At 31.2% G+C, this 13270-nt stretch overlaps 2 protein-coding genes across 2 annotated transcripts; both read left to right on the forward strand.

Annotated features, from left to right (window-relative positions):
• Positions 1-1745: 1745 nt before the first annotated feature.
• LOC131847838 (homeobox protein Hox-A3-like) lies at positions 1746-3857 on the forward strand. Its single transcript, XM_059197506.1, has 3 exons — positions 1746-2405; positions 2645-2711; positions 2920-3857. Exons 1-3 carry the CDS (start codon positions 1746-1748, stop codon positions 3855-3857), a joined length of 1665 nt encoding a protein of 554 aa, XP_059053489.1.
• Positions 3858-10108: 6251 nt separating this feature from the next.
• LOC131847966 (homeobox protein ceh-43-like) lies at positions 10109-12270 on the forward strand. Its single transcript, XM_059197695.1, has 3 exons — positions 10109-10153; positions 11223-11295; positions 11663-12270. Exons 1-3 carry the CDS (start codon positions 10109-10111, stop codon positions 12268-12270), a joined length of 726 nt encoding a protein of 241 aa, XP_059053678.1.
• The last annotated feature ends 1000 nt before the right edge of the window (positions 12271-13270 follow it).

Consider the following 13270-nt stretch of genomic DNA (forward strand, 5'->3'; position numbering starts at 1 on the left):
TATTATGTATACGTTTACAAAAAAAACTACGTATTTGTATCAGTTGTCTACTATTCATAATACAAACTTTGCTTAGCTTGGGACTAATCTAATATTATTCCTACTGTTTTCTTGATTTTGCTAATATGGGATCGGTTAACGCCGAAACAAGTAGATATTTCAGCAATTTCTTAAAAAAATAGCATCTATTGACATATGTTTTTTTCATCAACCAGGTAACGTGATTTTTATAATGGTAATCATTACTAGCCGTTTTTTTCTTATGAAATAGCCATTAGGTACATGCTAATTGATTTAATTTAATACTCATTTAACATCCTTCACTTGGGCCCAAGTAAAATAATAGTTGCAGATTTCGTTTCATCGTAAATGCTAATTAGATCTTTTTTTTATTTTACTTATTTCCATGTACTCATTTTCTCACCTTCAGGCCTTTCTGGCATCAGTTTCATCTATTTCAGCTGCCAGCGTCTTGTTATGTAAGCTGTGATTCGGTTGTAGGGTACGATTAGGCTTTAAAATTACAGGTTGATATACCCATTAGTCATTTGTAATTGCATCACATAAGTGGTATCCGGTGATATAACTACATAGACGATAGTTACTGCTTACCATCAGGTGGACCATCAGCTTATTTGGCACTCTAATTACTTAAAAAATATAAATAAAACATAAACACGGCCGCCACTTTATCGATTAGTTTTAGCTATTTATTATAATCGTTGAAGACTATTTTAGCACGTGCTGCTAAATTATTATTGTTCTTAACATTTAAAGTCATTTTTGTCTCTTCAAAATCTATTTTTACTACATTAGTTAACACGTTACAGTAATTGTCATAGTCATTATATTCTAACTCTTAACGTAAAACTCACTAAGGATTAGCAATAACGCAATCTATAGTCGGTCATGTCACAATAATAATAAAATAAGAAACCGTGGATATACCAAATAGCTGCATCTAATCCTAAATTAAGTAACACTAAAGCTCAACTACTGATAGTTTAGAAAAATATAAAATGCTACCTTTTAAGTCTGAACTAGGACTATGCGACTATCGAGATAATGATTTTCTAGTTAACATCTAAGGTAACGATATCTCTGATTGATGATATAGTGATATCATCAATCAGAGATATCGTTATTATAGAGAAAGTAAAATACTACTCGATTTTTATACATAATTGTACAAACTAGGTAAAGCAAACAATGATCAAACTTGCAATATCTAAATTTATCGTATTTAGATTACATCTATGTCTTTGATTATGACGCCGTTGTAATATTCAAATTTCTCTTTTACAGTAATTTCGTTCAAAGTTCGTAATAAAAAATAATGAATAACATACTTTTGTATTCCATAACTAAAGTTCCATACTACACTCGTTATCAAAACTATAAGTAAACCTGAAGTAGTTTGGATAAGCGATTGTGACAAGCGTTTTAGCTACCGAAACTTATTCTTGTATATTATCTTGTGTCCGTTTACTATCAGAGACCCGGTATGTCAACCTTATCTGCACACATACACCTACCTTGAAGAACCTACGCACACAAATGGACAAAGTCATTACCAAATTAACGACAATCAGGTGAAGAAAAAAGCATTTTGTAAACAAGACGCATTGGGGACAGTCGCTTAGGTGCTTGCTTAATGGTTAAATATAACTGTGGTGATAATACTTCGATTATAATAGTATTGTGCAATCAAATCAGTGAATAGTTTCATTGTGTTCAGTTCAGGTATGTCTTCGCCAACATCTTCACCGCCAAGTTTACAATCAGATCATGAACTAGAAGATTCGAGAGACTCTGCATCAACAAAATTCACTGGAACAGTTACGCCGAAATATAATGAAATTCAATTCATAGATGCACCTCATGAAAGCGATGGTAAAAATAATACTATAACATCACATGGAGTAAAGGATATATTGTCAGAAGGTATAACTTATAATGCTGTTGATAATACTTTTGATTGCAAACCAGAAATTATAGCGTCAATACCTCAATCTTTTGTACAAGATTACAATTCAAGAGATTCAACTGGATTTAGCATTCACGATATTCTTGGAATACAACAATCATATAACTCAACCAATGTTCAGGAAGATTTAGAAGCAAGATATGACTACCAGATACCAAACTATGAAAACATAAGCAATAGCTCCATCAATAACTATGGATCTGGTACTGAAGAAATAATTTCAGATGATTGCATTGACAAAAATGACAACATATTTAGCTCTTCTACGCAAGTTGATTCTCAAGTTATCAATAGTAATAGAAGCTATGTCATTAATGAACCAGTCCGCTATCATTCAAGAAGTGGTTTAGCCAGCAATATTATAAAAGATCCTGTAAGAGAAATCAACGAATTACACGAATCTAGTTTTCCCAGTCAGGTAACCAAAATACAAACTACTTCAATCACTTCGTCGTTAGATATAAAGTCGATAATTATAATTTGAATAACTTGTCAACCTAATGTGATTTACCACAAAAATAACCGGATTCCTAATGACAATTTAATTTTATAGATAGTAATAATTGACCAATAGTTCGAAATACCTTATTTTACTGTCAATCGGTCTCAATATAACACGTTAAATTGTACTAAATATAAACTAATTCAATTTTTCAGAATCTGTCATGGGCTAACAAGTCTCCTAATCAAATTCTAAGTACTGGATCTTCAATATCAGGCAACGGTAAATATTTGCACGATTATTATAATATCTAACTAAAATCTAAATGTCCAAAAACAAATTTGAAATTAATATTTTTGTCTTTAAATACCTTTTAATTACTAAAATATGCCGTCTTTTCTAATATTATTTATGTAAAAAGGAGCATAATTATTTATATAATTTTTGTATAATTATTTGTATTTATTTAATATAAATATAATTCTTTCAGAAATGTCATCTGAACCGTCATCTTATCAAAAAGGTTTCACTAAAAGAGCTCGGACAGCCTACACAAGTTCACAATTGGTGGAGTTAGAGAATGAATTTCACCAAAACCGATATCTTTGTCGTCCCAGACGGATAGAACTAGCCAACTATTTACAACTATCCGAGCGACAAATCAAGATATGGTTCCAAAACAGACGAATGAAATATAAAAAGGATAATAAACACAATAAGCCGTCCTCATCAGTAGACGATAGTAGTCCGTCTAGTTCAAAAGAGCTTTCACCGAGTCAAGATCATAAAATGAGCCACGGAAGAAGCTGTGGAGGACACGATAGACATAGACGTCTACTAACAGATAGTCACGCCAGTCATCACAAAGCATTTGTTGCGCCCAACGATATTCTCTCAAAACCTCCAGAATATTCTACAATTAGTGCACTCAAGTCTGTAATAAAACCTACTCAGAATACTATTGAGCTTCCGTCGTACACGCCAAATTTGTCTTATTCATCGTATTATAGTGCAGGAACAAGCAGAGCCGGTTACTCACCTTTATCCGAAGTTTATCGGTACTCGAACGATGAGTCATTGCAACCAAATTCTAATACCCTACCGACGCTACCGTCAGATAGCTACGTGCCTAACGGTGTCAACTTAAAACTCAATGATGACATAACACGATACACTACGGCGTCTCCCTATTATAATCCTTTGCCCACTGCAGTTATGATGCCTCCACCAACAACTGATGCTTATGGATTCACTTCGACAATGCCATCTATACCAGCCCCTACGTACGATGATAGCAGCGTACATTCTAGAGCTTCAAGTTTATCTCTCACTCAGGATCCTTATTATTCCTATTTAACCACCCCTGATCCTGCTAATCAACATACTTCTACATCAAGTAGCAAGTACTCATCGTACATATCTCTCTGACATGGTATTGCTACATTTAAATTCCTTTATACTGTTTGCTAAGTACTGCCATTTTTTACTTTAAAAATAACTATTTGAGTGATATTTTTATAGTCTGTTATATTATTATATAATGATATAAATTTATTTTAGAAATAGATATTAAAATTATTTTGTGAATGGTTGTGTATTAAATTTGTTACTATTTTCTCTAAATGAAGTATTTTTCTTACCACTGATAGGTTTACAACACTGTTTTCATTTTTTTATTAAAAGCTTTTATTTATAATAATAATATTTGTAAAATCTATTTGACTCACAATCCTACATCAAATTGATTTATTCACTCACACTCATTTGGTTCCCCTGTAAGATTGCTAAAATGTCATTTTTAATTCCAATATGGCGACCCCCGCAAAACGGCCAATTTATGATTTGCACTTTAACCCGATATACAAACTATATAATAAAAGTGTTCGATACGTGAAATACAATAAGTAAACTGACGTCATTCGAATTCAAATATGGCGGGTGTGGTCAAGTGTCGATTTAAAATTAATTACAACCATTATTAATTTTAAAAAGTTTGAATAAGAAGATATATGTATAAATTAAACAGATATTTATTTAATATTCGAATTATTAATAAATAAATAATAAATTAGCTATAAAGAAACTTAGATAATAAGTTTCTTAGATATTAGTTGTAAATAAAAAAAATACTATTAAAAAATCCGTGCGAACAAAACTTCTTGCAACCTTTTCCGTCGATTTCATATTCAACATACATACTAATATTATTAACGTTCTTTGTTATCTTAATATGATGTTATGGAGATAGATTGTCTTTTTTTATGTATATCTAATTTATATTAGACATACTGCAATATTTGCAACGTGCTAAGCGTCTTAGGTGGTAACTATCATCAAGCGTTGCCATTTTAGAGGCCTATGTTGGATACATAACGTGACCATTTATACTTTGACTCAAAATGGGACATTGGTTTATTTATGTCAATTCAAGTCAATAGACAGACAAAGGAAAGCTATTTATTCAGAAAAAGTTAGTTTAAAAATGAAGTATTATTGGATGAACAAATTTCCTTTAATATAGCTAATGAAGCTTTTAAGTAGGACTGAAACTCATGCCACTTTTTTTTTATATTCACATTAATTATCAACAATCACTACTCGGCTCGCTCGACGACACAAATTTTTGCGGAGTTACCGAAAACAATTTTGCGCCCCAGAGTTCATTTTCGGGACACCGGGACTCGTAATTACAAAAAGGCACAGTCCAGTTTAAAACGGGACGTCTGGTCACATTATGTATATACTTATGTTAATGTGTAATAGTAGGTACTGTACGATATTCACACTCTACTCCGCTTATTGGCAGCTTTTTTCTGGACTACTTTAATGCTGTGAGCCGTACCTGGCCTTTACAGCTACACCGCACGATACACGATATAGGGCAAGTGCGGATGACCCTCCAAACCTGCGGAAGGACTTATATTGCGGCTGAAGGCCATCTCTCGCCTGACTTTAGTTTGAGGGTACCGCTAGGGTTTCGAACCTCGGCTCAGGACGTCGTAATTTCAATCGCCGTTTGAATTGGACGGGGAATCGATCGGAGGAGCAAACTTATTACAGCCGCAATTAATTTGAGACAGTTTACCTACTTTATTCGACAAATAAATTATATAATTATGAGAATATATATATAATATTACAATTAGCAAGATTGTGTCATCGGAGATTCTACTATTCTTAAAACTAACAAAATTAAGTATATTACTAAGAATAGTTACTGTTTTGAAATTGTTAAGCGAATGGCAAAAAAATATCGTATATGCAAATTGCATTATTTCATGAAGATAGCTTTTGTTATATTACAGGTAAAATATTCGCAAACCATAGGTATTTTCCTCGATTTCTAATGTGGACAATAAAACCAGATCATTAACGGGTAGCAACTTGTACAGACAAGAAGCTATTATTTCCATTTTACAGAAGTTAAAAGTAAATCGCTATTCTTTATTTTCATTATGTATCACACAATACAATGTTAGGAATAGTTAGGTATATATTGAAAACAATATAAAGTTCCCGCTCGCTTCATATGTTGGAAGTAGAGCGGCGACTTTATTGTCATTGTTATCACTATCAGTTTTCTTCAAGACACATGCACAATACATTGTACTACAATGCAACATGAGGCGGTTTGTGTTGATAACAACAACAATACGTTGTCACCATACTGCTTCTGCCATATTTTAATATAATAATGGACAGCTTAAATGTTTATTGTTAGGTATAATATTTTACAATATAAGATTGCATTGTGTTGGTTAGGTAAATTGCGGCATTCTCTTACATGTTTGTAAATAAAAGAAATTTATTACAAAGCTAAATTACTTACTTTTAAGTCGATTATCGACTGTAACTTTGGGAATATTAAAATATTATAAGACCAATGTTACCTACATAAATACAATATAATTTCAAAGTAGGTACTTTTTATCAAAAAAAATACTTTTCTTGTAAATTAGGACTAGATACATATTCTCTTAATAGGATTAACTTTCAATACCATGAAATGAAAGAATCTACGAAGTAAAAGGTATTTGCAATAAAATAATTAAATTATAAGCATTTATTATTTAGTATTTAAGTCATTAAGTTAGTTATGTGAAATAAAATCTTTAATATCTATTCCATTACATTGGCTACTCTGGCAATTACAAAAACTAAAATGCTTGTCTTGTGATGCCATTTTGTGCTAACGGCATAATTGCACACCGAATCTACGTCATTACACTGATAAAGGGAAATCCAGTGCTGCCTTTTTTAATGTATTATAATTTCACGAATACTAGGGACAATACGACTATTATTAATAAATTGTTGTTACAAATTAATGGCCGCGTCGTCATGTAACGGCTCGAGACTGATTTAGGCGGTTAACACACGAACAATCGCAACGCTACGCCGAGCATCGTGCGTCACCGCACATCACCGAGGTAACGTGCATCATCCGTGCATTTAGCAATACATTCAAATGATATAGATTACTCAACTTGCTTTTATACAATTCTAATTTTGATGATTTTTTATTTAAAGATAATAGCAAAAGTCAATTGAGCAAAAGCAAAATAAATATTGAGTGGCTATATCTTTATGTTTAAATAACATTAGTAGTAAAATAAAGATTATAAGGTACTCAGGGTTAGAAAGTAAAAATTATAATAAATGAAACCAAACAACAATTTAATTAAAAATCATTTATTTAATTTTTAAACATGAATGTCAATTGTATACACTTATTTTAAATATACAACTGTTTACAAAATTACTTAATCTACTCAGAAATTAAATTTCTGAATTTCTAACAGTGTCTGCAAAGATTCAATTGGTTCAAAAGGTTCCCAAACAGGAGATTGCTCATCATTGGTGCTGTCAGTTAGATCTGCAGGAGAAATGGGTTCGTATATGGGAGTAACCCCAGTTTTGACTTCAGGCTCCTGTTGGTTGTTGTCACTAACAATTAAATCTTGTACTTTAGTATCCTTAGATATAATGCTATCTATAGCTTCAACCAAGCAATCCATTGCTTGGTTATCAAGCGTTACATATCCGTATTCGTCAATCTGCTTTATCTGTGATTCTACATAGGCGAGTCGAGCTGCAACTGGGTTTACATTTTCTTCTTTCATATAATTCTCTGAGCGTATTTCTTGTTCTATCTCCGTATTTTCTCTTCTCTGTTTCAATCGGCGATTCTGAAACCATACTTTGATAGCTCTGTCACTGATTTTTAGCTGATCTACTAAGTACTGTTTTTCTACTTGGTTAATATACTGTTTCTTCTGAAAAACGTTTTCCAAAATTGCAACTTGTTCTGTTGTAAACATCGTCCTTTTGCGCTTGCGTTTAATAATTGTCTTTAGGCTACTGGATGTGTGAACAACTGCAAAAATTAAGAAGACGAACTTATTTTTTTATAATGAAATATAAATATTAATAATAATAATTAAAGTTATTATGTGCCCATTATTAATAAAAACAACTATTTCAGTCGTTTAGAAATATCTAGACAAAAGTAAGGAGATAATATTGTGAAATGATAGAATAAGTATTGCTTCAGTAAATTATTAAATCCGTCATAAAATATATCACCAATTTGATAAACAAGTGATTAACAAAATTCCAATTACAACTAATAAAATCTTTAGCGTTAACTTACCATTTACACGAGCAAGCTGAGAATTTCTTTGAGAATTAATATCATTAAATGCTGAATACATGCTGGCTGGCTGGTTTGATATACTTCCAAGTTGCGGTGTCTGAAATAAAAGTTAGTAAGTAAGTTTCTTTTTAATTATTGCTTGTGCTAAGGAAGTTAAGTACTAATTAAATTTTATTTACCATAACTGCCCTCTCAACAATATTTTTAGGGTAGTGATTAATAAAAGCCACATTCATCGTTGAAGGTAAGGACAACACTTCAATATTGTCATTATTCCTTGGAGTTGCGTATTCTACATCTCTTATATTTTCTTGATTTAAGCCAGCCGTGTTGCTGTTATAAGGTATCTGAAATTAAAACAAAGATATAGATATATATATCTAATACCCATATACATACAATCATGTGTATAGTCCACAAGATAATACTATACCTGAGCATTCTTCATATTATAGGAATATATTTCACTATTAACTGCCCAAGGAAATACATGGGCAGAATTTTCAATAATATTGCCACTTCCTTGACACGAATACATGACTGTTTAACACTGGGGTCTTGAGTCAACTAACGTGAAATGTATAAATCTTATCTTTGCAATGCAATGTCGGTAACAATGATTACTAATTGCCTTATCCCCACTACAATCTAACCCTTTCTTCCATTGGTAGTTGGCCAGGTACTCTATTATCATTCTTATCTATTTATACTTGACCAAAATACTCTTTCACACAATAGCAGCCATTAAGTAATTCTTTCTCATATTACATATTATATGTGTAAAAATTTTTTTGTTTGTTTATTACCTCTTAATATTTTAACTCAACTCATCGTCACTAAAGTTTAGTAAAACTTAGTATATAAAACAGAAAAGTATATACCTGTTGGTAATATTTTTATTCTAATCAGATAATAAATTCCGGGCACGTTAATTAATTATCGTGTAAAAACTAGAACTTTACATTAGTAATGTTCTTGAAAAGTAAGTTCACTTATTAGTAAGATTGAGGCAAAAACGGAAAGTGCCGTGCTGAAACGCGCGACTTCGCGCGACACCGCACTGTTGCGTGTGTTGAACGCCTAACCCAAAAGTCAGCCGTACTGCCGTGTTTTCCATACTTATCATTATAATTAGTTCTACAGAGTATCTTTTTAGTAATGGAATATACAAAAATATTAATACAAATAAATAATTTGCGGTATGACCTTAGCAATCACAATTTCAAGTACGACTTTTAGATATAATTATATTGAAGTAATATCTTATATACCCGAACAATTTTATTATAATATACATTGGTAATAGAATAACAGTAGGTATATAATAATAATATCTCAGGACAATTCACACAAGGCCGTCTAGTCCCAAGTTAAGCATAGCTTGTGTTATAGGTACTAGACAACAGATATAAAGACATGGATGCATTTTTTTTGTAAATAAAAACATATTATACATAGAAAACACCCAGACCGATACAAACAATTATACTCATGAAAATGTTTGTACCGTGCGAGGAATCGAACCCGCGACCATCGGATAGTAAAGCGGTATGACAAACCACTAGACCACCGACACTGTCACATATTTTCACAATAACGTTGATCGAATATAAAAAAAAAATATAAACTTTATCTTCTTCAAAATCTGTTCAGCTGCTTTATAATTTATTGCACAAAACAAAAAACCACCAATAGGTAAAGTAAGTTCGATCGATACAAAAAAATACTTACTAAAACTGTATACAATTAACGAAAACATTAGGTACCTAAATAAAAAAATAAGTATAAGGCGGGTAGAAATTATTCGAAATTATCGATTTTAAAATCGGAATACTCACATTTTTATTAGTAAGTCATCTTCCATTATTATGTGTAATATTTCTTGTCAGTTGATTGTGAATACTATAATAACCAAACTACCCTAAATCAGTCAATTTTAATCGTATTGCAGTGACTGTTTTTCGCTAACGTTGTACGCAATAGGTGCCTGGACTTTGTTTAAATATATAATAAACTTAGTAAAATGTTTACCAACGTGTTGATGACAACATTAACACCGCCGACAACGGTAAGTGGAGTAAGATTATTTATTGTATTTTTAAACTTACATATTTGTTTAATCTTAGTGAAATACCTAAATACCAATAACAAATAAATATAATGCATTTTGCCCAAAATCGTCTACAAGAGGTGCTTACTCTAATTCACCTATGTCAGCCAGTCGCAAAGCAAATTCTTTATAAGCCGTGTTTCGATTAAAGAGGTGAGGTACGGCAGTTATTAGAAATGGTAACCCAAAAGGGATATTATGTGACTCATATGACGAGACATAACGTCTGTGGTGCTTTTAGTTAATATATATTTGGTGATAGCACTTACCATGAGGTATATCAATATTTTTTTTCTCATATAGTCATGAGTAGTGTAAATAAATATTGTAAATACATTTTTACTAATAAAATTAATTGGTTACTACATTATATTATAAGATAACCTATTTTAGAAACAAATTGTTAAGTAAAATATCAATTCAGTAGTTTTATGCAGGTATATGAAATGCCAGTATAATGCCAGTAGAGTAATTAAAAGTTATAAGGAGGTATAAAAATCAAAAGTCAAAAATAAGGTATATGGCAAATAATTTGATATACTTAATAAAAATAATAAAATATTATTTCAATGTACATCTAACTTAAAATAAAGCCATGATTAATATGATATTTCTGTTTTTAGTTAGAGATAGCTTACCGCTAGAAACCGTTTTTAGTAACAAATAGTCTAACATACTTTATTCTATTTTTCCTATGTGCGGAATAAAGTGTTACTATTGTTATTTAGAAAGAATGTTAATGATGTTTACAAACTCAATTTATTGACTGGAATAGTTACGTTGTAGCAAAGAAGCAAAGCTTTCGGTTGCTGTTTTCATTGGCATTATTTTTCTATACATTAGATATTATTATTTATATATATATAACAACATTATTATTATTTTCATTATTGCATATCATGCAGTAAGACCCTATTTAAAAATAATAAATTTTGGTAAATAAATAAATTATTATTAATTATATATGTTCCTTATTAATATAATATTGCGTAAGTCTTTTTTTAAAACTATTTTTCTACTGTTACAGATTAATCACTGGGAGGATAGACCGCCTTTGACAACTGTGTGGTCGGAGGAGAGCAGTAAAAAACTTAACGGTAACTAATTTTTATACATATGTATAGATCTAGGTGATAATGTAGATTTGACCTTATTTCACATGTACATGTGAAACACTGGTACCACTATTTAAAAACCTCTTTACATCATATAAAAGTTACATTATTCGAAGTATAATATATACCATCATGTTTATTATTGAAATCTAGTAAACTGGTGTTGAACAACTATGCAGGATGTACCTGCATAGCTGTTCGGATGAAGTCGGGCAAAAAGTATATACTATGTACTAATCTAAGTATGCGCTATGTACCTGCGTACCAAATATTCAACCCCATCCAGTAGTTTGTTGGGCCACAAACTTTCGAATTTTTTATATTAATAGAATTTTTATTACAGACGTACCTGTACCAAGAAATTTAAAGAAGAAAAAACGAGTTCGCACTGCATACACAACCGAGCAACTGAAAGTTTTAGAGAAGACATTCATTAGATTCCGGTACATTGACATAAGCCGTCGCAAGGAACTGGCTAGTACTTTGAATATTAACGAGAAGAATATAAAAGTATGGTTCCAGAACAGAAGAATGAAAGAGAAGAAAGAATCTTCTGAATCAAGTTGCGATTCCTCTACCGAAATACTACATCAAGAGGTATCACCTGCATCACACTCACCATCTGAATCTATTCAATGTGAAAGTCCGAAAATGGATGATTATAAGAGATACAATTTAAACACACAGTATGTTTTACCTACATTTTACTACGAACCAGTTCCTAACCATTTCTGCTATAATAACGCAATACCGGCAACAGAGTATCAAGATTTCTCTGTACAAAATCCCATATCACCTGTTAGTGAAACTTTTTCAAATGAAGGCATCCATTATCCTACTGGTTACTATCCAAATTATCAAGAATGTGAGTACCCAAATAACCAAAATCAGTATCGTAACATGACAATGGGCGCCGAAAATTGGTCTCCGCATACGTTTGATTTAAGTTATTTTAGTTAAGTAATTTATTTAAGACACCTTATTTAATATCTGTACCAAATATTATTAATTATGTAAATTATTATTTTCATCGTAATCATCATTTTAATAATTGTGAATTTGGTATACAATTTGTATTTAGTTAGTAAGTTATTTATTTTTAAATTATTGTTATTTTATTTATTGTAATATGTGAAAAGACTGAATACTTAAACTAAGTTAAGTAGTTAAATAGAAAAATAATTTATTTTAATTATAAGTAATTAAACTTAGAGTTAATTAAATGTATTTTGATACAATGAATATATAATTTATGGAAACTTGTGTGCACGTTATGTAAGAGTAAGAAATGTAATGTATACGATTCTATCTATGAACTATTTCTCTACTATACTTGCTTACCTTAACTAAAAATATTAATAAGCGATATATGTAGGTAGTCTTTTCTTAATTTTTACTAGTTTTGTATCTTTTTTATATCTATTTTAAAAATGTACCTATGTACCTAATGTCAATCATGTTTAACATTTTAGTAATCAGTTAATTTTAAAAATATTTTAATTAATTAATAAAACTGCCTAAACTTTATGAAACAAATATTTTATTCACCTTGTAAATACATATTTACGTAGGCATCGTCAACAAGTACAGCATTAGTATAACAATATACACTTAAAAAGAATTAACTAAATCATGGATAGTTCTGGAAAGGCAAGGCTGTTATTATGTACTGAGCTTGAGAACTTGAACTGTTCTCTGGAAAAACCGAAGGCGGTTTCTCGTGACAATTACAGTGGCACGGCTTCACGCTTTTCTGGCCCTGATTCGCAGTTACACCTGATCCAGACATATTAGGAATTGTCACAGCTGATGCTCCCGTTGTCATCACAGGCATGACATTCACAGGTTTCCATAGCATATTACCTGCAGATAAATACGGCGGATAATTCGCCACGTACAGAGGTGGGTAATCTAAATTACTCGGGCTCACAATTTTATTTGAACTCTCAGTCTCATCTCG

The sequence above is a fragment of the Achroia grisella genome, unplaced genomic scaffold (assembly GCF_030625045.1).
Source record: "Achroia grisella isolate CSIRO2021 unplaced genomic scaffold, CSIRO_AGI_Agris_v1 utg544, whole genome shotgun sequence".
Classification (NCBI taxonomy): domain Eukaryota; kingdom Metazoa; phylum Arthropoda; class Insecta; order Lepidoptera; family Pyralidae; genus Achroia; species Achroia grisella.

Excerpts from the sequence above, each read along its gene's own strand:
- LOC131847838 (XM_059197506.1), top strand. The coding sequence starts at position 1,746 with ATGTCTTCGCCAACATCTTCACCGCCAAGTTTACAATCAGATCATGAA. Across the intron at positions 2,406-2,644 it reads AATCTAGTTTTCCCAGTCAG|AATCTGTCATGGGCTAACAA; the intron begins GTAACCAAAATA and ends TCAATTTTTCAG. Across the intron at positions 2,712-2,919 it reads ATCTTCAATATCAGGCAACG|AAATGTCATCTGAACCGTCA; the intron begins GTAAATATTTGC and ends TAATTCTTTCAG.
- LOC131847966 (XM_059197695.1), top strand. The coding sequence starts at position 10,109 with ATGTTTACCAACGTGTTGATGACAACATTAACACCGCCGACAACG. Across the intron at positions 10,154-11,222 it reads CATTAACACCGCCGACAACG|ATTAATCACTGGGAGGATAG; the intron begins GTAAGTGGAGTA and ends CTACTGTTACAG. Across the intron at positions 11,296-11,662 it reads CAGTAAAAAACTTAACGGTA|TACCAAGAAATTTAAAGAAG; the intron begins ACTAATTTTTAT and ends CAGACGTACCTG.